This window comes from Rhodamnia argentea, chromosome 2, assembly GCF_020921035.1.
Source record: "Rhodamnia argentea isolate NSW1041297 chromosome 2, ASM2092103v1, whole genome shotgun sequence".
Taxonomy (NCBI): domain Eukaryota; kingdom Viridiplantae; phylum Streptophyta; class Magnoliopsida; order Myrtales; family Myrtaceae; genus Rhodamnia; species Rhodamnia argentea.
In genome coordinates, this window is record NC_063151.1 from 34,939,019 (window position 1) to 34,964,326 (window position 25,308).

Consider the following 25,308-nt stretch of genomic DNA (forward strand, 5'->3'; position numbering starts at 1 on the left):
TCCAACACACTGACTGCCCTTATGACATGCATAATCATTGCTTTGTAAAATGAACATATATGACGACCCTTAACAGAATTTCTCGATTTACTTGAAGGGTTCGCTATATTACTCGCGAGTTTAAGCCCCGGCCGATGATTTGCCGATAGACCTGAGAACATACAGAAACTACAAAACGGCAATATCATCTCAATTTAAATAAGGCTTCACGTGATTAAAAACTATGGCCGGACTAGTATGACATGTTTGCCAACGATTCCGATTCTACGATCTTGTTTCTTAAAACAGAAAAAGACCGGCAAAAGTACACTTTTAGTGCCAAAAGTTACGTACAGAGATCGCTTTGCTACCCAAAGTTTCAATCCGATTGCTTTAGTGTCAAATCGAGAGAAAAAGAATCACTTTGGCGCCTCCGACCAAAAATTTCGGCCAAATTGTCATGTGGTATTTTTAATTAATTTTTAAATTTTAATTGACATCTTTTTTTAAAAATGAAGGTCATGTTGGTTCCATGTGGACTTCAAAATTGAGAAAAATAAAATAAAATAAAATTTTTATAAAAGAAAAACCAACAGAATTTTTTTAAAATAAAAAATTTATTTAAAATAATTTAAAAATAAGCTGAAAAAATAAGAAAAAACTTTAAAAAAAAATGTTAGGCGGTGAGGGTTGATGTAACTGGCGAGGGTGGGCCGCCGCCGGCCCACCATTGCTAGCAATGGCCTGCGAGGGTTCGACAACCTTCGCTGCCTGCAATATTTTCTTTTTTTGAATTTCTAGCTTTTTTTTTTCATTTTTCAGCTTATTTCTCAAATTGTGTTAAATAAAAAGTTCAAATTAAAAAAAAAAATCCACGGTGGACCGTCAACGAGCCACGTCCGTCGCAAATATTAATAAAAAAAGTGCCACGTCAAAATTCTCGCGAAGCAAATCGGACTTGACACTAAAGTGATTGTTTTTCAAAAAAACTTGGCACTAAAGTGATCTCTGTACATAACTTTTGGCACTAAAAGTATACCTTTCCCGAAAAAGATGAGAAACATATTTGGTAACTTTAAATGATTCCGATTCTCAAACTCACATCAATCACTTCACGCAAATATTGATAAATTTCTATAAAAGCTTTCAAGACAGGTTGCGACTAATTTTTGGATGGACGACACACGTCTGAGGCATTTATCCATAATGAGGCGACAACTCCCCAACCGCATTATCTACTTACCATCAATGCTCGCTCCACTACGTCAAAGTTAGAAAAAAAGCTTCCGCAAATTCACTTTGACAATCGTGGTAGTGGCCCGAGCAACTCCCTGTTTAGTGGACGGGTAGCCGTTTTCGGACCACTAACCATGTCATCAAATCATCCCTAAAGTCACTTAGTTTTTATATCTATGTGTTTCCCTTTTAACCAAAATTGATTGGAAAAAAAAAAGGAAATTAATCGTCTGTCCATCCAATTTCCGCGTTGCTTGTACAAAGCTCGGCCGGAAGCCTCTTCTAATACACGAGATAAGATAAGAATACGCGAAAGAGAGAATTATGCGTGAGGTACTTAACAAAATTTTGCGGGATCACGGGCTAAGACAACAAGATATTATAAAATTAACTACAATAAAAGGGCAGAAATCACGGGGCTTCCCGCGGAAAAAAAAAAAAAAGGGACGCCGGGCCCCACGTCAAGAACCTGGGGGACCCACCACCGTGTCACGAGCCTCCGCGAATCCGGCGCGGTCCCATCAGACCCGCGAGCCAGGTAGGTTCTCAGAAATTCGGAAAGAATAAGGTTAAAAAAAAAGAAAAGAAAACAGCTGCGATTCCGTGTAATTCGCCTGTTCCAATATGGTTCTTCTTCGTACACATAATAATATTCATAATTTGTCCGGTCTCCCGACGCGGATTTAAACCTAAAACGAACAACTGTCCAACTTGAAGAACCTTCCATTTTGCTGCTTCAAAAAATTGGACCTTTTCCATTAAATTATTTGTCAAACCCACTCAACCTCCTCCGCTTTATAACCATAAATTCTGACACATAATCTCTCTCCATCACTTAAAGATCTCTCAGCTTCAGACATTGTCTTCTCTCTCTCTCTCTCTCTCTCTCTCTCTCTCTCTCTCTAGATAGATAGATAAAAGTTCCTCATCTCTCCGCCATTCACGCCTTGAAACCCAAATCTCGATTCTTCCCATCTTTTGTCCCGAGCTCTCGACACTAGCTTTATCGTCGCCGGAAGAGGCCTGCCGTCGTGTGCGTTCGCGTGCTATGGGGAACTACGTGTCGTGCACCCTGTCGGGCCCCGCCGGGCGGCAGTCGAGGGCCGCGAAGGTGATCTTCCCGGGCAGGGAGGTCCAGCAGTTCCACGCGCCCACCAAGGCGGCCGAGCTCATGCTCGAGACCCCGAACTACTTCCTCGTCAACTCGGCGTCGCTCCGCCCCGGGCGGCGGCTCTCGGCCCTCAACGCGGACGAGGACCTCGAGATGGCGAACGTCTACGTCATGTTCCCGATGCGGCGGCTCAGCTCCTTCGTGACCGCGGCCGACATGGGCGCCCTGTTCCTCACCGCGAGCTCCGCCGCCAAGCGGGGCGGGAGCCGGGTGAGGGCCCTGCCGGAGTCGGGCAAGGAGAGGGAGGCCGAGGCGACGACCGCCGCCGCGCCGAAGCTGAACCTGGAGGAGATCGAAGGGTTCTCGACGACGGAGTTCATGCATAGACTCTCCATGTCGAAGTCAAAGAAGCCTTTGCTGGAAACCATAACCGAAGACTGAGCGAGGTGGTTAAATGGCGGCGATATGATTGATTGGGTCGTGTAGGATTTTCTCCCTCTCTGATCCGTCAAATTAGCTTAGACGTGTAAGAAACATGGAAGGAAATATTGTATTTTGTTGGAGGGATCGGTGTATAAAAATTCAATTTAAAGGTAATATTGCCTTTCTCTCTCTCTCTCCTTTTTTTTTCACTCTTTACCTTCCCGTGTTACTGCGAGCTGTGAGATTGCTTTACAGGGAAAAGTCAAAAAGAGATAAGAAATGCGACAATTTATTTAATCAAGTAAAATTTTGTAAGAATTTAGTGAAAGTTAATCACTTTATGTGTGTGCATATATATATAATTATTGAAGTCTGTTTTACTCACCTAAATATATACTACCTGACAGACAATTGATTCTAGTGCAATAGTACTGAAAAATTATCGAAAAAGTGCTAAACTTATTACACTTTTGTCAATTCAATCATAAACTTTTTTAATTTCATCAATTCAGTCTAAAATATTTTGCATTTATGTCAACTCAGTCATAAACCTTCTTTTTGTGACAATTCAATCCATTCAACTAATTTTGATCGGTCGGCGCTGACGGATACAATTATAAATAATATTTTAATATTCTTTTCAAATTATTTTTTTCTTTTTGTATTTCTTTTTCATTTTTTTTCCCTTTCTTCTTCCTCCAACCGGCGATCGGCCATAGACCAAGGCTGGCGAGGTGTCACTCGTTGTCCGCTGGCCTCACCATGGCTAGCCGACCTCGCCTAAGCACCAACCGCCAAAGGAACTGGAGTCCAAAATCAATCCCACAACCCTCTCACTTTGGAAGCTTCTGCTCGTAATCACCATATGCGTTTCGGCAAAAATCTCAAGGACAAAGCCATGAACTCGATTTCGAGTCTCTTTCGAACCAATCCTCGCTCTTCACCTTGGCGAGGGCAAGCCTTGCCGTCCATGGTGAGGCGCGACCTTTCCTAGGAGCCAAATCTAGGCAAGATTGCACCTAACCATGGTTGGGCAAGGCCGACCTCGCTCGGCAACGACGACTAGCCTCTAGCCGGTTGCCGCCGGCGATAACTGGAGGAAGAAGAAAAGAAAAACAAAAGGAAAGAGAAAGAAAAGAGAAATAAGAAAATATTTAAAATATTATTAAAAATTATCTACGTCAAAACCATTAGTCAAAATTGGTCGCATAGACTAAATTAGCACAAATGCAAAATGTTTATGACTGAATTGGTACAAAAAAAAGATTTATGACTAAGTTCTCACAAAATTAAAATGTTTATGATTGAATTAGCGAAATTAAAATGTTTAGGAATAAATTGACAAAAGTGCAATAGATTTAATTTTTTTTTTTACAATTTTCCCTAATTGTACTCTCTTCTCGTGGACGTACACAGTACATATGTGGATGAGTCTTTGATAAAGCACATTATAATTTCTTAAAAATATGATGAAATTTCTTTAATATTAGTCCCTCCAAAAAAATGTTTGTCCTATATATTCATCTCGGTAGATGAAAATGTCATTCGCCCATTTATTTATCCAATCATAATCGAAAGGAAGAAAATGTCAATAGGTGATGCTTAAGAGAACCCTAACGCTAGAGATTGACAAAGAACGTCACCCCTTTTCTAATGTACTTTCAATTTTTATAGAAGAACTTGATCGATTGTTCAAATTTACCTTTTTGAATGATTGTCTTTCTATTGGAGATTTTTTTACCAGACCTTAGAAATGTACAGTTAGGTCTTGGGCCAACATCCTAGTGTTGAATTAACGACCTTTTTCTCGGTATCCAATATACACAGAGCCGCTTTATCTTTTCAATGTAATACCCCTTTAGAAAGTTTCTGGAACCTTGTGACTGGGGTTTTCTTTTTCATTTTTCAAATTCTTTTCCCTCTCTATTCATCGTCTATCTCATTCGCGGTATCCCATGAGGCACGTACCCAATATGGAAAAATTATCCAAAAAGTCCTAAATCTATTATACGGAGGCCAATTTAATCTTAAGCATTTCAATTGTGCTATTTTAGTCACAATCCTTTTGACGATTTGTCAATTTGGCCCTAACCTATCAATTGCGCAAATTTAATATCAAATCTTTTGATAATTTCTCAATTTAGTCCTAAACATTTGGGTGATTCGTCAATGTCGTCCTTCCGACCGGATATCCAAATTATAGGTTTAAGACTAAATTGATAAATTTTCAAAAGGCTTAAGACTAAGTAAATACCATTAAAAGGTTTAGGACTAAATTAGCATAATTGAAAGATTTATGATTCAATTAACCGCCGTACAATAAGTTTAGGAATTTTTTGACAAATATCCTGTATTGTTTTGAAAAGCATCGCGAATAGCTGGTTCTTTTCAAGTTTGTTCATGGATATATCCAAAATGTAGCTTGATCATTAGGGTTGCCTCTAATTGTGTTTTTAGTCATATTTATTCACGAAATATACACAATGGCGGAATATAACTCTCTTAAAAATAAAAAAAACAACTGTAGAATTTTTGTAACGATGGGTTCGTTTCATTCATTTAGCAATAATTATTTCATTGATTATTTAATATTTACATATGAAAGATGAGCTAGAATTCTCTAATGATGAATTTCTCATTGATCCACTGATAACATTTAATTATCAAATAGAGGGTGTCGTGTTGTAAAAGTTTTTTTTAATGATTCTGTAGCATCATTGAAAGATGAAATGACCAGAATCATGTCATGGAAACCTTTTGAAATAATTGTTTTCTTTGTCAAACTATTTGTAACTAATGAGAAAGTTGCAGTTAATTTGCCACTCATACTATAAAAATATGTGCAATAAAAAATTACAACTTTTAACCTTACTTTTATGTGGATAGCTCAAAATATAATCTACATTACATTAACAATTATCCTTTCAAATTGGTCACCCAAACATGCAGAGTATGGCTTTCTTCATCTAAGTGTGTGTGTATATGCGCATTAGTCCATCAAGTTATTCATTAATAGAGTAAACCAACTCTTGCTCCGTCCGGATAAACACGCACGCTCTCAAGTTTCATAGATCAAACAGCAAAAACTGCTTCTTCAACCAAGATCAACTAAATAAAGATAGAAAAATTCCCACTTATTAATTTGCACTACAGTCCGCAACTGGAGTTTGATGCCAATAAGCTCCGTTTGGGCAAAAACCAAAGGTCCGAGTGCGTTGCTGAGGCACCAGATCATTTTATGGCTATGGCGATCCGACGACAAAAGGTACAGATACCCTTATGTCAATAAGCTGTGTAGGCATTTTCTACTGCATCATAGTCTCGTAATCTAAATGTCCTTGCAAAACAATACCAGGTGGTGCTGGAACAGAGATGCCATCTCGATCTGCCAGGCATGTGAAAAAAATTAAAAATTCGCGACACAAGGACAACAGTTTCACAAGGCAAGAGAACGAATAAATTCAAAAGGGCGAAGGCAGGGACTAAGATTTATCTCGCTGAACTCATAGGATCATCCATAGCAGAAACCAAGTTAACATTTAGGGCCAGACAGGGTAGCCAGCACATTGGTCAGGGTCATTCACCCTCCTTGTGCCTCAAGAGAAAAGCAGGATTGGGCGAATCTCGCCCAAGACCAATAAGGGACACATGGCCCTTGCATGACGATGAGGCGAGCAGGCGATGATGCAGATGCAGATGCATTGCGTATGTACATAAGTAAACCCAGTGTACAGGAATTGCAGCAGCAAGATCAACCAGTGAAAAATACATAGAGCTATTTATAGTTTGTTTAAATTAGACTATGGTTTCCTTTCCTCATAGTTCTATTCTCACACAAGCAGATCATACTGGAAGGTCATTAGCTGATCCATGAGACAATTCCCGAACAGTCCAATAGCAAGATACTCGTGGTTTTCTCAAGCTTCCCAGAACTAGAAGCACGTCATTACATCATAATCAAACACCGGTCCATGAAATTTCTGATTATTGTTGTTTGCAATGGCAACAAGAGAACACATCCAAAGATGAGGGCCACGATCCGTGCAGATTTAAGTACATTGTTTGTCAAATTAAGAGATATGAAATCTCCCTAAACTTGTGAAAGGATTGAAGATAGAGCTCCAAATGACAGTGAAATTAAGGAATTTCGGGCGAACTATCGCTGGGGGCACCATCTTCAAGGGCAAGTTCAATTAGAACGTTCAAGGAATCTTAAAGCCTATGGAGGCTGGAGCAAATCAGGATCAGCAAGTTTAATTGGACTTCTGGATAGAGATGTTTAGGGGATTCGCTTAGCCATATCTCCATATAGAGGCAGTTTAGGCGTAGGGTGAGTTATATGTTCAGGGATATCTTTATGGGTACTATGATGTTCTGGATCGTAATTTCCTCGTTGACTGGAGAACTGTACTTTCTCATATTGAGAAACTCCGTCTAGCATTCGTTCAGGCACACCGACAGTTGCATAAGAGACTAGAGGTATTAAACTTAAACTGTGTTCGAGGGAGCCCATGCGAATGGCAAACCTGCCATTGTGGGATATGCTACATTGCTAGTACCAAATTCATCTAATACCACCTCGATTAAATACTTTTAGGGCTTCTCATGAAGTCATTTTATCATGTTCAAAGACAAAAATCAGCCCAAACCGAAGGAGGATGGGATGGACAGAACAGTTTACACTTTATCCTTCTTCCACAAATCAATAATTGGGGAGAAAACCAGAATCAAACTCGAAAGGAAAAGAAAGAGTAAAGCAACACTACAAGCAAACAAACATGACTGCTCAACCGAGAGAACAAGTAGCAACAACTTACTGCAGTTAAAGCAGCCTCAGATCCCTTGTTCCCGGATTTTCCACCAGCTCTGTTCAAAGCCTGCAGATAGTGGGAAAAGTTTCATTATGGGTGAATCTAACCCTGATGAACACAAACAATTTCAAGCACATATAACAGAATCCATCAAAACCCCAGAACAATTGATCACCTGGTCCATGTCATCACAAGTCAAGACACCAAAGATGCACGGTACACCTACAAATTCACCCAGAAGATTATTTTCTTTTTGAAAAGCTAATATCTAGCAGAACTGCAAAATCAACAATTATATGAGAATAGGAGCAAGAATATCGTCAACTCTGTGCATTTTCGCCAACTTCTGCGACCACTTAAGAACATCAGATCAATTCAAAGATTTACAAAGTATGTTTCCTTACACAGTTGTACAAAAATGATAATCTGGACAGATTAGTCCTCCATAGATAGAGGTTCTTACACCAATCAAGTATCTGCTTTGACCTTCAGTTTGATGCAATTGCCAAATTACTAACATTGTCATGAACCATTCAAAATAACTAACACGAATAATCACTTTTGTACAGCAATTGAGAACAAACTGTGCAGCAACATTTTGTAAGAAGAAACACATACTCATTGTGAGGGAAGCCACATTTACAAGGCACAGGATAAAACCAGTAGAAGTTAAATATCTGATTATCAATTTTTTTTTAAAAAATTATATGCTCTATGTCTAGAGAGAACAACCTGTGACTCCCTTAAGGTAGTTGAAATCTCTCTCCCTGTGTTATCATCACTATAACTATTTGAGGTCAATTTTCTAGCCATCATTACAAATATAACAAGTTGATAAATGCTTATAAAGGAATTAAATATTGCTTTATGATTTGAATCTTGATCTAATAGTGATAGATGTAACAAATAAACAAACTCTAGAGTTCATGTATATTTTGACAATAAAACCTGAAAGCAGCTTAGTAATTAAAAGAAAGTACGTAAACCTGAATTGAGACCAGCAGAAAGCACCCCAGAGGCTGCTGAATTAGCAACAGCATCATAGTGGGAAGTGTCGCCCCTTATCTACTGACAATTTAAGACATGTCAAAAAAATTAGCCCCAAACAGCAAGTTATGCACATCGTAGACATGATGAAGGGACCAGGACTTGAAGGAATCCATCGCAAAATATACTATTGCCAGAAGGAAGAGAAAACATACCACAGCCCCAATGCATAAGATCGCATGAAATTTCCCAGACTTCCCAAGCTTCTCAGCAACGAGACCTATTTCAAAACTGCCAGGAACCCATACAACCTGACGACAGTGGAAAATTATTATCTCTACCAACTCTACAAATAGGAACTATGTAAAGTCCCAGAGCTGTGGGCATGTGGAATGTAAGAGCGACAGAGTTTTTCTCACTTCTATGTCCTCTTCTTGTACTGAATATTTCCTGAAAGTGTCCAGAGCACCCTCCAGTAGGAGCTTTGTCACAACCTCATTGAACCGTGCTACAACCTGTCAGTAAAGTAGATAAATGGAAACCACAAGCATGCAGTTCAGGTTGAATTAATCGAATCATCAAAACCAAACAGGATCTCTTTTTTTCATGTGAGAAAGACTATTACAACTTAAAAAATCTCATTATGGCATTACAAAGGCTATTCAAGTTCTTCAGGTTTCGGTATTGATAAAAATCCACACTGAAAAGGTAAATTTAAAAGTCCAATGTCATGTGGCTAAAATCAAATCAACCGAGGGAAATATCCTGAAATAGTTACACACTCGTGTAAACATCTACCTAAGAATTTGCGATTTACCAGACAAATTAGTACAACAATAAGCACAAGATAGTACGTTACACCACATAATATGTTAGTCTGCATCACATACGTTTACATATAGCAAATATCCATGGAAGATGTGCTTTAAAGAGGATCTATGAGTATCTACATAGTAAGCCCCATGACAATGGTAAACGAGCAAAGTTTCAGCTGCCATACTGCACAATATCGGTAAAAATTGCCAATGAAACACTAAAGAGAAACGAATGCCAACTACATAATGTACATAATTCCTACCTAACGATAATGAAGACAGTCCCACAATGTACATTCATTAGATGTTTCAGCGCATAGACAGTCCTCTCAAACTCTTCAAACTATCTACGCAATATATGTTTCACATCATTCAATAGTTATGATCCTCCAATTCAAATGTGTTCGAACTCATCCATTCTACGAATGTCCCGTTCACAAACTCCTCCCAATTCAAGCAAAAAGTTTTAAGATAAATCGGTATTCCCATTAGAACATTCAGTGACGAACCTGAATACCCCCTCGGATCAAATAAACACAGCGAATTTATGCACCGAACGAATATAAACACGTCGAAAGAAGAAGTGGAAAATGCAAACTGACCACACCAAAGCGAAGGCCCCTAGCGTTGGTGAGAGATCCCTCCAAGTGCCGAACTGCAGCTGTTCGCAACGATGAACAAGATTTCCCCTCCTGTACCGGAAAGTGAGAACGAGCCCCTAAATCAAAAGAGCAAAAGTAATTGAAACTAATCAATCCAAAGGGGGGGCATAAAAAAGAAGGGACGAAAAGAAAGAGCCTTCAAAGAGGAAAAGAGGCAAAGAAGCGGGACCTTGCAACAAAGAAGAGGAAAAGGAGACGGCGGCTGATTTCGGTCGGTCGCCAGGCAAGTCCAAACGAAGCTGGTGAGCGAGCGAAGATGGAGTTGAGGGTGAGGACGATGGAGAGAAGCATTGAGGAACGGAGCAAGGGTCGAGCGAGAGAGTGAATGTCGCCATTTCTAAGGTTGTTGTCCGTGCCTCGGTCGGAGAAAGCGTGAGAAAGAGTTGGGTTGCGTTCCGACGACTTCTTTTTCTTCTCTTTTTCCCTTCCCTTGGACAATGTTGGGTTTTTGACCGAACACTGAAAATGCCGTGGACCTCAAAGATGAATGTTTCGCTTCCCTATTTTTTATTTTTATTTTTTCGGTCTTCGAAAACAGATTTGAAACAAAAAATCTATTTCATAAAATAATTTTTCTGAATTCGCGATAAATTTTTAGCCCACAAATAAATTTAAAATAGAAATAAAGAGTATAAATTTTCTATTTTTGTATTTCTAGGACATAAACATAAATAAGAATTCTTTTTATTATTCACTCCCTCTCTCTCGTGCGTATTATTCCTTTCTCTTGCAATCCTATCGCCTATCGCCGATATCCATCTGCCGGTCGCCATTTGTGGATCGCCGGTCCAACAACCAGCAATCGTAGAAATTTTGTATTATTATCAAGCGAATTTCTGCACCGACAACTAAATTTTGCATAATTGTCAAAAGCGTTTCTTTGCTCAAAAACTTGTCCAGAGAAAAGAAATAGCTCCCGAAAATATAATAGTCATCATTCGCACCCAATGTCTCCAAATTCTTTGTGCTTGAAAGTTACACGCAACTTAAAAAAAAAAAAGAATTATGAGGAAATTCTGATTTTGAATAGTGAAAGACATAAGACCTTCTATTTCCTTACATTTTCCTTACTTTCTAATTAATTTCCTTTACCCATTTATTCATATATTATTTTTTTTTCTCTAAAGATAAAGATAAAGAAAGGCTACCAGAGTAGTTGAATATTTCCAAAAAGTTATGAAATGTCTCACTCAAGCGAGAATTACTCAAATTAGAGGGCGGCTTTAGGCGGTCTCCAAAATTGAAAAAGTTGCCCCATACCCAATAATTTTTTCTTAGTTAAGCTTAAGCAATATGAGCAATTTAAATAATAATGACGAGTTTCAAATTTTGGATTATGTTTTTCATTTAGCTTTTTCTCAACTTGAAGCGCCAAAATTTTCCAAAATATGTTAATAACGATGCATAAACTAAGCAATCATTCTCGAAAAACATAAATAAAGACCAAAGAGATACTGTCGCCTCCAAAACGTAATCGTGTGTATCCCATTGTACTGCGAATACAAAATGATATTTCGTAAGTAATATTCCGCGTTTGTTAAATAAGTTTTAGCGTTCTAAATTACCTTTAAGTCAGTAAATATTTTATAAAATAAAACAAAAAATTTCTTGTAGGCTTGTAAAGTAGCTAAAATCGGCGCAAATTAATGAATGACTATAGCCGTGACACTCCTGAATTAACTTATTCGAAGTATTGTCTATTTTTGGCACATTTGATTTTCCTTTCGTGAGAAACTCTTTTCCGAGAAATCATCCGAAGTCAGTATCGATTTCATATGTGCAACTATGAAACAATCTCATCCTGTTCAAAGTAAAATCATGTTCATTCCTTGCCGTCTCAAAATCCTGTCGCGAATTGAGCCTTGTTCAAGCACTTTTGGTTTTGCAAAATGCTTGTTAAACGAGGCACATAGCAATTGGTTAATAAGCACTGTGTGAAGTGTAGGTCGGCTACGTAGGAATCGAAACTTTGATGACTCGCTTCAAGAGTGAAACGCTATTGTACTTGTTTACCCGATGATGGTTAATAGAAATTGATGTGGAATCTATTTTTTTAATTGCCACCTCTCAAATTGAGAGAAAATATTTTTTTGCCTTTCATCTCGGAAGATATATTCGAATTTGACGTCTCAAAGTTGAGACGAAATAGTTTAAGTAATTGTTTAGGTCGAATCCTCCCGCCGTGATACGGAATTATGGATCATACACCGGCGCCCTTCTTCCCGTTTTGCCCCCAAGTTTTTACCGGCCTCCCACTCCGCCGCGTAACCGCCGAAGGAAAACCCGAACCGTCTTTTTTTCTCTCTCCTCCGCAGTAGAAATGCGCTCTCTCCTCACCCTTTCACTTCACTCCATGGCCTCCTCGGAAACCACCCCATCCTTCGACTCCACTCGTCTCTTCCTCGCCGCCACCGACAAACCCTCCCTCTCTCTCCCTCCACTGTCGCCCTCCGACCTCCCACCCTCGAAGCTCATCCCCCACACCCGCTTCCTCGTCGACGCCTTCCGCTACGCCGGCGACCACTCCGTCTCCTACTTCCTCTCCCACTTCCACTCCGACCACTACACCGGCCTCTCCTCCGCCTGGTCCAGGGGCATCGTTTTCTGCTCCCCCACCACCTCCCGCCTCCTGATCGAAGTCCTCGGCGTGCCTGCCGTGCTCGTCGTGAGCTTGCCGGTCGGAGAGGTGGTCTCGATCGATGGCTGCGAGGTCAGGCTCGTGGACGCCAACCATTGCCCTGGCGCGGTCATGTTCCTGTTCAAAGTCCCAGGAGGTGGTGATGGTGAGTTCCGGCGGTATGTGCACACGGGTGATTTTCGGTTTCGTGATTCGATGAGATTGGAGCCCGGTTTGGGAGAGTTCGTGGCTTGTGACGCAATCTTCTTGGATACCACTTATTGTAATCCTAAATTTGTGTTCCCCTGTCAGGAAGAGAGCATTGATTATATAGTCAGTGTCATAGATAGAGTCGGAGGTGAAAATGGGGATTCGGCAAAGAGCATTTTGTTTCTTGTGGCGACTTATGTCATTGGGAAAGAGCGGATTTTGCTTGAGGTAGCCAGGCGGTGTGGTCGTAAGGTGTACGTGGATGGTAGGAAGATGGCAATTTTGCATGCTTTGGGGTACGGCGAGAGTGGGGCATTTACAGAGGATGAAAGTGAAACTGCTGTTCATGTTGTTGGTTGGAATGTGTTGGGCGAAACATGGCCATATTTTCGACCTAATTTTGTTCAGATGAAGGAGATTATGGTGGAAAAAGGATATAAACAGGTTGTGGGCTTTGTGCCCACTGGGTGGACGTATGAAGTGAAGCGAGATAAGTTTGCTATTAGGAAGAAAGATTCATTTGAGATTCATCTTGTACCATACAGTGAGCATTCAAACTACAATGAGCTAAGGGAGTTTGTGAAGTTCTTAAAACCAAAGCGTGTTGTTCCTACAGTTGGCTCAGATATTGAGAATCTTGACAGCAAGCATTTTCATAGAGTGCAAAAGCATTTCGCTGGATTACTTGATGAGACTGCCAACAAGAAAGAGTTCTTGATGAATTTCCTCTCAAGGTCCTCTGAAAAAGAGGACATAGTTGGAGGAGTAGTTGCTACTGCTTCAGATGATGCTTCGATGCAAGAAAAAGAGGAGAATTTATCAAAGGAAGATCTTAGTGAAATTTTGGATCCAAAATTTCTTTTAAATGAAACAACTGATCTGAAAAAAGGAGGTTCTGAAGAGTCAGATTTGCCTTTGGAAGAGGGTGAGAAGGAAATCTTACAGGCCCTCCAGGATTGTCTTCCTGCATGGGTCACGCGAGACCAGATGATAGGCCTAATCAACAGCTCAGGGAGGAATTTGGTTGATGCAGTTTCTAATTTCTATGAAAAGGAGACTGAATTCTACCAACAAGTTTCTGCTTCTGCTTCTGCTTCTTCTTTCCTGGCATCCGTTACGAGTTCAAGTGATGTCCATCCATCACCTTCAGTACCAGATTCTGTAAAGGGTAGCACTTGTGGAATGGGAAGTACATTTAGCAAAGACTTCAAGTTGCCCACCGTGCAATTAAGCATGACCAGCAAGTCTCCTGGAAAGAAGAAGAGAAATGTCAGAAATAGCCCGAAAAAGAAGCAGAAGAGCGCTCCAAAGTTGGAGTCAAGTGGGTCTGGACAATCTAGAATAACAAGGTTTTTCACTAAAAGTGTGCCCAACAGTTCTCAAGATGGTGGACTTGAATCCGACTCTCAGCCATGCTCTAAAGATGATAACATTTCATGCTCATATCACGACAAAATAGATCAGTTTATGCAAATTGTAAATGGCGATAATTCGTTAAGAAGCTATGCTGCCAGCATCTTGGAAAAAACAAAAGGAGACATCGACAAGGCTCTGGATGTGTATTATCGTGATACGGAGAGTGGAGCTGTAGACAATAACGACATTTCAGTTGTATCAGTGGTCTCAAGTCAATCTGTCACCGCTAGTGATAGTAAATTCACCACTGGCCACATCACACTGTCAGAGAACTCAGGAAGCGTGGCTGCTATTTCAGTGGAGCGTCCACTAACTGAAATATGCACAAATTTCGTGTCAGTTCCACTTGAAAAGTATAATCCTGTTGAGCATGGTTGGCATCTTTTTGTGAATTGTGTTTTTCTTTAAGGAACTCACTGCATACTACTTTTGGGCCTTTACACTTTTTATGGGATCCTCAAACCAAGCATGTGATGACAGTTTTGAACATTTGCAGCTTCCTGGAGACTTGGAGAGCCCGCTCCTTATATGCATCTTGCACGGACTTTTGACCTTGTTGAAAGGGAAAAAGGCAAGATAAAAGTTACATCCATGCTTTGCAACATGTTCAGAAGGTGTGCTGAAGCTATTATAACTCCAGCTTCTTCATTTTCTTCCCTTTCTTTTTATGGAGTTACTCTAGCTAGCTATCAGAGATGGCTTAATATCTATTCTTATTTTCTTAATGCACAGTTTGTTGGCTTTGTCACCTGAGGATGTTTTACCAGCTATGTATCTCTGCACAAACAAGATTGCTCCTGACCACGAAAATATGGTTAGTTTATTAGCTTATTTAACGTGTCATCTTCTTTGGTCATGGAGGATGTTGATGTGTCTTTGAGCCTTCTGAACTTTATACTTCCATGAATTGGTTTTGGAAATTGTGAAAATGGATGATAAACTAGTCTTAACAGGGTTTTTTTTTTTTTTTTTTTTTGGTGCTGACGTTCCAGTGATGTTAAATCATGCAATGTGTCTGACCAAAATGGGCATTTAACCCTTAAAAATTCTGAGGCTTTAGGATGGATAGGACTGAGTTCTTGTCATGCTGATAAGAATCACCTATCATCACTGGAAAGACAAGTTAGATGTATGGTGTGAAATAAATAGCTTCTGTTAGTTTGTGAGTAATTCCAGATTGATTAGCTTCTAGCATTAGTGAACAAAGTAAATGGTACTTCTGTGGTTGTTACTTTATCCAACTTGAGCTTGGAAATAAATTATTTTTATTGAGGTCAGTTACATGCCATGACAGAAGCTTAAGGGTGCGGATGCTTACCTCATATTCCCATGATCCTATAACTATGAACAAGAAAGGGTCGATTCTGTGCCACACACTTGGAAATCTTGTTCCTTAACTGTAACATGCTAAGGGGGTACGGTACATCCCTATGCGAGTGTTATGTGATGAGAATTAACATATTTTCTCTTTCTGAATATATGCATATCATGAGATTAAGGAATGTTATCCTGTTTGCAGTCAACTTACTTATCTTGTATATGAAAATATCAAAGCAAAAGCATGATTTTTTTCCATTTTATGTGATTAAATTGACTGATTGCATTTGCATGTGAATGAGAGATGAGATAAACATGTATTGTGTGATGATCCTGCAGGAGCTAAATATTGGTGGAAGCCTGGTTACAGCAGCCATTGAAGATGTCTGTGGAGTGAAAAGGTCTAAAATAAGGGATATGTACAACAGATTGGGTGATCTTGGTATGGAAAAAATCAATTGTTTGTTTATTTTCAGAACATATTTTTTGCGTTGACTTGTTGCAATCTTTCCCCACCCTCTATCTGTGTATGTATGGTGCGTTATCCTATTAAATAAGTTTAGAATGTTTCAGGTGACGTTGCCCAAGAATGCCGACAAACACAAACTTTACTTGCCCCTCCTCCGGCGCTGCTGATTAAAGATGTATTCTCTGTGCTAAAAAAAATAAGGTATGAGATATTCAATCTTCTTATCTAAATTCAGCGGCTTAAATCTTAAGAGAGAAAGCATGGTTAACTTATCAGTGATTCTCATTTTTTTAACATTATCGCAGAATATTCCTCCTGGGAGAATTTTGATATTCCTCTATATTTTTTTTAACATTGTTAATTAATTTAATGAATGAGGTAATCTTTTAGCACATTCTTTTTCTTCATCTCTGATGAGTGATATTTTATTTTGGCCACTTGGTAGATTCTTACTCTTCTTTCTTAAGTGAAGTTTAACAGTTTCCAAACAGGGACCGGGAGCAATGTCCGCAAAAAGAACCTTATTGTGAGTCTCATGCACTCCTGTAGGGAGATGGAGATGAAATTTATTGTGAGAACCTTGGTAAGAAATAATTTTAGTATAAGAGCAATGGATCCTTATGTATAATTCTTTTATTCCGGATAAAACAAGCACCCTCTCACTTTTGTGAGAGAGAGAGAGAGAGAGAGAGTGTGTGTGTGTGTTTCATTTTTCCTGGCAATTGGTTAAGTTACCAATAGATGCATTGATGTACTCTCAGCTACAAGCAGAGAAAGAGAGAAAGGGAGGGAGGGATTTAATTCGCGTAGTTATGGCTTTTTTTTTTTGAAAGAAATCCTTAGCAATATTTGCCATATGCATCTATTACAGGTTAGGAATCTAAGGATTGGAGCAATGATGAGAACTGTTCTGCCCGCATTTGCTCAAGCTGTTGTAATGAACTCGTCTTTTGAAGACACATCACAAAAGTTGGAGAAGATTCAGGTCAAATTGAATTGTGCTATTCCTAACTTTATTTTCGTTAAGTGGGATGATTCATAGGTGCCTGGGGGTCTTTAATAAAAAAGATGTTAATTTAATGTAAATTGTTATTATAATGGCTTTAAGTGCAAATATTTATGTAGTTTTAATGATGTGAGGCCTTTCAATCTTGTGTGCCATGACAGAACAGACATAAATACTCAAGAGAAAAAAAAAATTTGAAGTAAAATTTGCCTAAAGATTCATGTGCCATTTGCTGCATCTTTTTTTGCACTGTACTGTTATTTTGTGTCATTCCGACCAAAAAAAAAAAGTTATTTGTGTCATGAGCTGGTGATTAATAGAGTTATTTCTTCTCTTGGCTCGGGTAGAGTAAAGGGTGCGTACCATGAAAAATGGAAACATGAAAGTAGTGGAAAGTTAATTGCAGTTTAAACAAATAGGACTGTGGGATGATATTTTCCTAGTTAAATTATGACAATGTTCAGCAGAAGATGATTGCCATCTTTTCATTGCAGTTCAGCTAAAAATGTAGTTAATGAAAAAATTGTTATGAACTCTTTAATTAATAGAAGATTAGTCATTGATAAAAATTAAAAAAAAAATCCGATCCCATATGTCAAAAGTTTTAGCTAAAGTCAAAAGTTAAAGCCATGGTTAAAAGTCGCACATGTGAAGCACACACTATTGTTTTTGGCATATTGATATAGTCACTGTTTTGTCTTTTACCCTAGTAAAAAGTTTCAATGTGATTCTCTAGTTATTAGCTGTTAGAATTATTCTAAATTAAGGAATAGCAATGGACTTGCAACAGGAATATGCACTTGCAAACAATTGACCCAGTTTTGCTTAATTGATGTCTTTGTTGCTTGGCAGAGCCTTTCTGCCTCCATACTTGAAGCATATAATGTACTTCCTAGTTTGGTAAGTCTTTCATTCAAGTGGTAGTAATTTTTGGTTCTGATGTCATTTTTCTGCTTTCTTAGACCTGCATATACCAGTATGTGGCATTTTATACGTAGTGTGCTTAAATTTAAAGGGGGAAAATGCAATTCTTTTAGACTAGTTTTCTATGGTTAATATGTTAAGTCTTAATATGTCAAGTCGTATCTGATTAGAGACTGTTTTATTTCCTTGTTTACTTAAACATAGGGGAACATTCTAAATTCTTGCTTTACATTGCACCCACTCCGCATACCATGTCACATCCTCAAGTTTTAGAAATACCAGTTTCATCTTAGACTAGCCTAAAAGACCAAATACCATTCTTTTAATGAACAAAACTGAATGTTGAAGTTAAAAAATGGTAACAGCAGTTTTCTTGGTAGAAAATTGGCAACTTGGTCCCATTTGCAGTCGACTAACAAAATTTGAAGGTGACAGGGTGGACGTATTAAGGTAGGGAATACAAAGGGGTACATGGACAAAAGCTGGAGGGGCCATTTAGCATTTTCCCTTAAAAAGTATCATAATGAGCTGAGCTCTGTTTCGCTGGAGCATTCACAAAGTTTTCAGTTGAGATATCCTTGGTCAAGCTAATTTGAGCAGTAATTAGAGACCAAAATACCAGCACGCGAAAAGAAAATACTACCTTTTGTTTGTTATATAATAGGCATTATCTTCTTTCCATCAATTTTTTGGGTACAAGGTTCTGTTTTGGCAAATGCTTTACTTGAGCCAGTGAGTTTTGTGGACAGGATTTGATTATACCTTCTCTCATGAAGGAAGGAATTGAATTTTCTTCCTCACATTTGTCGATGATCCCGGGATTGCCTATAAAGCCGATGCTTGCAAAGTATAAACTCAGTTCTCAAGCTTCCCCTTTGGCCTTTTCTCCCTTTGAAATTTTTCGTGGTTTGATTAATTTATGCTTCTTTTTCTATTTGGCGACAGAATTACCAATGGATGTCCATCAGTATTGAAACTCTTTGAAAATAGGGCCTTCACATGTGAATATAAGTGAGTATCACTCTGTATCTTTTCTCCTTTTTACTTCTTATTTTATTCCATCTTATTACATTTCAATGCTTATATTAATTTATACTAGGGAGGCAACTTTTTGGCTAATTGTTTACATAAATCTCTGCTTGCTTGATCTCACTGTTCATAAAATTTTGAGTATTGTTCCTTGGTTCTTTCTTGTTTAAAGCATGAGACAACAGGAACCAGAAACAATGCCATCCAAACAATTTATTCTGAACAGGCCATAAAAAGGGGACACCATGCCTTCTGAACACGTACTGGTCATTTGCTATAAATCTCAGACCTTGGATGATAATCGGCGGCTCTTGGAAATTTTCTGATCTGGAGCTGCGCCATCATTATTAAGGAATATTCACCCTTAAATCTTGATAGAAACCTTTCAACTTGTAATGGAGAAGAAAACTGAAATTGGACTCTATCATAAATGGAATAAACCGAAAGAGCTGGGATGAATTGGTACATTATGTGGTGCTTAAGGTTCTACTTCGATACTATATTGCAAAAGATTGGTTGTTCTATTCTGTTAAGAGTTCTATATTTATTTGTGGATGAGTAATTACTTATGTTGCTGTTTACACTTATTTTGGTGATGTCTTCATTAGGAAACGCTTGTGTGGTGGCATTTTTCCAGTGAGCGACGCATTGAATTTTTTTTTTTGTTTTGCTTGACCAGTTGCCTGTCTTTTTAGTATTTTTGAAGTTTTATGCTTTTGTATGATACATCTTGAACTTGCCTCCTTGATTGAATGTCAGATATGACGGTCAACGTGCTCAGATTCACAAGCTATTTGATGGATCTATCCGCATTTTTTCAAGAAATGGAGATGAGACAACTTCCAGATTTCCAGATCTGATTGCCATAGTTAAGGAATTGTGTAAGCCTTCTGCTGGGACTTTCATATTGGATGCTGAGGTAAGATTATACCATTGTGTCAAAGTTAAAAGACAATCATGTTTTTGCCTTACTTAAGTGGTTGGACATATGTATCTCATAGGACTGGGCTCTGCTAACTTATCTCCGATCCGGTGTCATATAGGTAGTTGCTGTTGACAGGAAGAGCGGATGCAAGCTCATGTCTTTTCAGGAACTGTCTTCACGAGAGAGAGGGGGTAGAGATTCTTTGGTTTCATTGGATAGCATTAAGGTTTGTACAGCTGCAAATTCAATGTTCGCTTATTTGCGTCACTAGATGTCTTGTCTTAGTCACCTTATGGATACGGTTATTAGTTTCGCAGGTAAGGGGTGCAATTCTCTCTTTGGCTTCTGAAACTAAATGTAGCTTCTATTTAGCCTTAGTTTTCTAATGAGCTCCTGACTACAAAGCTTACAACCATAAACTTTTCTCCTTTTGCAGTTTTGAAAGAGCATTTCTTCAGTGTGTCCTGTTCACTTATTACTCGAAAATCATTTTGTGTATTGATGAAGTTTTTTGAACAAGTTAATTGTTTGTGAATTGTCGGAGCTATGTGTCTATGTGTCTTACAAGAGTCTGAAAACCATGTTGAGATGTTCTCCTGAGGCGAAGCAACTTTGCTGGTTGTAGTAAATTAATTTCAGAAAGTAGGGATCAAGTTCATCCTCTGCCAGGCAAAGGTCTTGTCATTGTATATTTGATGTATCGACCTCCCCTTTTTATCAAAGTTTCAGCTATAGTAATTGGGTGTTGGTTTTTGCATGGATGCTGATGTTTTTTCTCCTCATGCAGGTTGATATCTGCATATTTGTCTTTGATGTCATGTTTGCAAATGGAGAGCAGTAAGTATCAGCAAATTCATGCACTTCAACACTTTTATCCTTTTAAGTTGCACCAAGATTTCATGTTCAGTTCCAGGAGGTTAGGATGAACCATCATCTTATGTTCCTCTTAGGTAAACCAGCCATGTGCAAGTGCAATGGATATTTATGGCTTGATCCATGCTAATTTTAAGTCTGCTTATTCGCCGCAAATTGAGGATGTAATGCTAACTTTAAGTCTGTTAATTTGCTGCAAATAGAAACGTGCATTTGGACTATTATCAACTTTAAGTGGCCAAGTTAATCAAATAGACATTAGGTCCTTCAAATTTGAGCTGAACTCATCCTCTTTTGCAGGCTACTTGGTTTCCCCCTCCGTGGAAGACGTAAAGGTCTGCCCTTCCCCATGTTTTACTTATGCCAAGAAACTTAACTGATGAAATGTTATCCTGATTTAGACTGCTCTGTTCATTTGTTTCTGATGTACTGCAAATCTGCATGATGTTTAACAGTCTTGCGGGAACTTTTCAATGATGAGAAGAAGGGCTTTCTCGAGTATGTTGAGGAAATGACTGTAAGTTCCTGTTTGAGTGAGTTTTCTAGGCATTTGCATAGATCAGTTGAACATGATAGCCCAATGTAGGTGGATGCCGAGGATTCTCATTTGGATAGAGAAGATACATTGGCTAGGATGAACTTGTTTCTTGAAGATGCACTCCGTTCTTCATGTGAGGGGATTATGGTAAAATCTTTGGACATCGATGCTGGATATTCTCCATCAAAACGTGCTGAAACATGGTTGAAGGTCTTATGAGATGCCCTTTCTGTGAACTCCTTTATTTCACTTAAAGAAACTGAGAAAAGACTGTTATTACCGACAGTGCTATTCTCTTTATAGGTAAAGCGGGACTATGTAGAAGGATTGGGTGACTCTCTAGATTTAGTCCCAATTGGTGCCTGGCATGGTAATGGGAGGAAAGCAGGATGGTAATTATCATATCTTGCTCCCCATTGTTACTTCTCATAATCATTAATCCTCTTCCTGATAAGCGTGGATGGCACCTAGTAGTAAACCCCATATCACTGTCACAATAGATGGACATCTTAATTTGCAAACTTGCACTAACCACCTCTTTCAGAATCACTGTTGGTCTCGTTCTTTTCTGGATGAATATAAGGGTATTGTCTCTTCAGTTGATGATCACTTAACAAATTGGTACAGCCAACAAAATCATGCAATGTGATATTAGTTCCCATGTGAATGTTTCTGCAGAGTTGTGGCGAAGATCAATCATTGCACCAATTCACAACAAACAAGGGTGCTAAAGGATTAGGATATATTTCCATGGATAAGTGGTAGCACGATACCTATTATGATTTGATTCTTGTTAGGGTTTTATTAACTTTCCTTTTTCTATCATGTTTCTTGCTTAGAAGTCGACTATTGCAACTGGAAGTAGAACTTTTGGAGAGTCTATTTATATGGTAGTCATACTTTCTTTTTTTTGATAGAGTTGATGATTACTTTTGGCAAGTCTTTGCTTTGGAATCGTGTGATTCAATTTTTCTCTTAGGTGTGATGCTTAAGAAACCATAGATGTTATGCTTAGGAAGCTTTAGGTGTGAATCGTAAACATTTATTCTTTGTTGTCGGACTCATTGTCCTACGTCACAAATATTGTAGTCAAAGTGCTAGGTCTAGGTTAGTGGTGGTCAGCTTAAGATTTGAAATATAGTTACTCTTCATCTTCATCAGACTCGCTATTATGGAAGATTATTTTCACATTTTATACTTCATCATGGATGATCTCTAGTCTTAGCATCCTATGAATGTCAGAGAGATCTTCATTTAATCAATTAGCTATTTCAGATTGCTATGCCCAGAATGAGCAAACAAACAATAGCTTTCAGACAAGCCTTGGTTTCCAATTTGTCTGTTAATCACTAGCATTTGAGTTTCAAGTGGCATTGCATCTGCTGTGCTGAAATTTGACATTGTTCTTCTATCAGGTACAGTCCGTTCCTGATGTCATGTTACAATCCTGACACAGAGGAGTTTCAAAGTGTATGTCGTGTAATGTCTGGGTTTTCGGATTCATTTTACATCGAGGTAAATGAGAGGTGTATTTATTTTGATCTCTTTATGGTTATCTTTTCACGCCGTTGTTATTGAGGATTAAAAGAAAAATGAAATCAAGTAACTATGCTTTCGCTTGGTGACTGCACATGCTTGGGAATCGAGCACTATTTTCCCCCAAAAACCTGCACAATAGGCCATCCTGCAAAATGCAGGCACAATAGTTTTAGAGAACTCCGCCATGGTACGATATAAGCTAACTGTGATTCCCATCTTCCTTGCCACGTTCAGTTGCAAGTAGTGTGGATTTGGCCACACACGATGAGGTTAAAATAATTCCCAACTTCTTCCTCAGCCTTGTTTACTGCTTATAGTTGACTGCTTCATGGAGTGGGCCTTGTAAGATCAAACTCTTATTCATGCGTTAAATTTGAATTAGTAGTGGGCAACTATCACTATCAATGGAGGGAGAGTTTTTAATAACTCAATACTAGCGAACCCCTGCTGACTGGCCACTGTTCAGTATGAATGCCATTATTTTACCAACTTATTTGAAAAATGTGTTTGTCCAATAAATCCTAATTGGAACGTGTTTCGCTTAGATCTAATTATTATGCACTTTTCTCAATGGAATAATTATAAATTAGTCAAGGAAGACCGGGAATGTTTGTTGAGATAGGTGTCGTTTTCCCGTATGTTATAACCAGTTTCTTGCTGATGAATGAGGAGCTAAGAGGTTTTATAATGCTGATTATTCTTGTTGTAGATGAAAGAGTTCTTTTCAGGGGACAGGATCTTGTCCAAGAAGCCACCTTGTTACAAAACAGCGGAGGTGCCTGATATGTGGTTCTCTCCAGAAGCAGTCTGGGAAATTAGAAGTGCAGACTTAACTCTGTCACCTGTCCACCAGGCTGCTGTAGGTTTAGTTCATCCTTCCCGTGGCATCTCTATGCGGTTTCCCAGATTTATTAGGTGCGTGTCGGATAGAAATCCAGAAAATTGCAGCACAGCAGCTGATATTGCTGAGATGTTTCAGTCACAGACTAGGAAGATGGACATGAGCTCTACGGGTTGAAGTTGAAGTACCGTTTTGCAGTTTCAAGGGTAAGGAACCATACATGTGTGCGTGTGTATCCTCATCCATTTAATCGTCTTTTGGTGTCCATTTTCGGAGTAGGCCACTATCTCACGCTACATATTTTTCATCTGTCCATGTGGCTTCTGATTATTTTGGCATTTGTTCATGGATAGGAAGTACAGAAGGTCAGTAGCTGAGCAGCAGCTGGTTGATATTTCACTTGCAGATGGTGTAAATAGTTTCTGTAAAGAAGAAATTTAGGAAGGTTATACTGACATACCCTGTTCAGATAAGGAGAGAGGCGGGCGGTGTTCAACTCAACATGATGCTCACGAGTCACAGGGGATCTTTGCAACTTTCAGGGGCTCTACTAGTACTTTCAGCCAAGCCTTTAGCAGCATGCGGCCTCTTTTGTGCGGGGCACAGCTTGTTAGCGTCAAGCCGTGTGTGTTGCATTCGGCTCTTTCTGTCTACATGTAAGCAGTAGTTAGGTAAACGGACAGGGCCGTAATGGCAAAATTTGGTACAGAATGGTGTCCTGGAGAGGATGTAACCATGCACGTACAGGCGTATGACTGGGTACACGAGATGCATTTCCTCATTTTTCTTGTGTCTAATGGCGAGGTCTTCAGCTATCCAACCCAACCAACCCCTAGGGCCTGTGGTCTCTCTTGGGGTTTGTATGTTTGAGAGAAAGTGCTTTTTGAGAATTAGTTTTTGGGACTTTCACAGGTTTGTCGAAAATGACTTAGCCAACGAAAAACACTTTCCAGTCATTAGAACACTCATGCATAAAATTTCCTAAGTTTAAAGAGGTGAAAACATTTTTCAGAATTACTTATCTTGAATATTTTAATATTTTTACCGACAAAGAAATATTTGAGTATATTTTATGTTTTTATCTTTTTAAAGTTTTCCCTTTTTTTTCCCTTTCTTCTCCGTCGGCCATTGCCGAGGTCCGGTGACTGACGGAGCACGAAAAAGGAAAAAAAAAAGAAAAAGAACAAAATAAATTTAAAAGTTCTTACTTGACTTTGGTGTACTGTGTGGTCCATGACATTAAGAAAAACCCTTCTTAATTTGACCTCTTTGTCATGGAAATTTTTTACTTTCTCCTTATTTGTAGGCCATAAGTTTCTCTTCCATGCCTTCTATAGTTTGTGCATAACCCTCCAAGAAGTGCATCACCTCCTCAGTAGATCTTTTCGGCGCAAATTCGACTTTTCTTCTCAAATGCTCTTTTCCGCTCTGGTGTAATTTTATATATCATCAAATAAATTACTCTGCATAGGTAGCAGTGTTTCTTTTTCTTTTTTTTAATAATTTTCTCCCTTGGCTTTTCTTTATTCTAAATCATTATGGAAAGGACATCTTGTTCTATTTTTCCATAGGGAGGATCT

The 25,308-nt window shown here is 38.9% G+C and overlaps 3 protein-coding genes across 4 annotated transcripts; 2 read left to right on the forward strand and 1 right to left on the reverse strand.

Annotated features, from left to right (window-relative positions):
- The first annotated feature begins 2,102 nt into the window (after positions 1 to 2,102).
- LOC115735105 lies at positions 2,103 to 2,941 on the forward strand. Its single transcript, XM_030666193.2, has one exon. It carries the CDS (start codon positions 2,264 to 2,266, stop codon positions 2,765 to 2,767), a length of 504 nt encoding a protein of 167 aa, XP_030522053.1. The 5' UTR covers positions 2,103 to 2,263; the 3' UTR covers positions 2,768 to 2,941.
- A 3,115-nt stretch (positions 2,942 to 6,056) lies between these two features.
- On the reverse strand, positions 6,057 to 10,413 carry LOC115729880 (6,7-dimethyl-8-ribityllumazine synthase, chloroplastic). The gene is made up of 8 exons (XM_030660538.2): positions 10,194 to 10,413; positions 9,965 to 10,080; positions 8,967 to 9,062; positions 8,763 to 8,858; positions 8,547 to 8,625; positions 7,736 to 7,782; positions 7,567 to 7,626; positions 6,057 to 6,134 (listed from the first exon to the last, which is right to left on the reverse strand). The coding sequence occupies exons 1-8, from the start codon at positions 10,357 to 10,359 to the stop codon at positions 6,078 to 6,080; spliced, it is 717 nt and encodes a 238-aa protein (XP_030516398.1). The 5' UTR covers positions 10,360 to 10,413; the 3' UTR covers positions 6,057 to 6,077.
- Positions 10,414 to 12,221: 1,808 nt separating this feature from the next.
- LOC115729756 (DNA ligase 6) lies at positions 12,222 to 24,508 on the forward strand. 2 transcript variants are annotated; one of them, XM_030660412.2, is made up of 20 exons: positions 12,222 to 14,640; positions 14,764 to 14,881; positions 15,000 to 15,081; positions 15,924 to 16,026; positions 16,158 to 16,254; positions 16,534 to 16,636; positions 16,925 to 17,038; positions 17,912 to 17,959; positions 18,733 to 18,830; positions 18,929 to 18,994; positions 19,772 to 19,931; positions 20,056 to 20,163; positions 20,725 to 20,774; positions 21,111 to 21,145; positions 21,266 to 21,327; positions 21,397 to 21,558; positions 21,652 to 21,740; positions 22,764 to 22,863; positions 23,597 to 23,934; positions 24,082 to 24,508. In XM_030660412.2, the coding sequence occupies exons 1-19, from the start codon at positions 12,345 to 12,347 to the stop codon at positions 23,903 to 23,905; spliced, it is 4,200 nt and encodes a 1,399-aa protein (XP_030516272.1). In that variant the 5' UTR covers positions 12,222 to 12,344; the 3' UTR covers positions 23,906 to 23,934; positions 24,082 to 24,508. The 2 variants fall into 2 exon arrangements, 1 of the variants encoding a protein (XP_030516272.1); XR_004013999.2 differs by lacking the exons at positions 21,652 to 21,740; positions 22,764 to 22,863; positions 23,597 to 23,934; positions 24,082 to 24,508 and having other exon boundaries at positions 21,111 to 21,189; positions 21,397 to 21,436.
- The last annotated feature ends 800 nt before the right edge of the window (positions 24,509 to 25,308 follow it).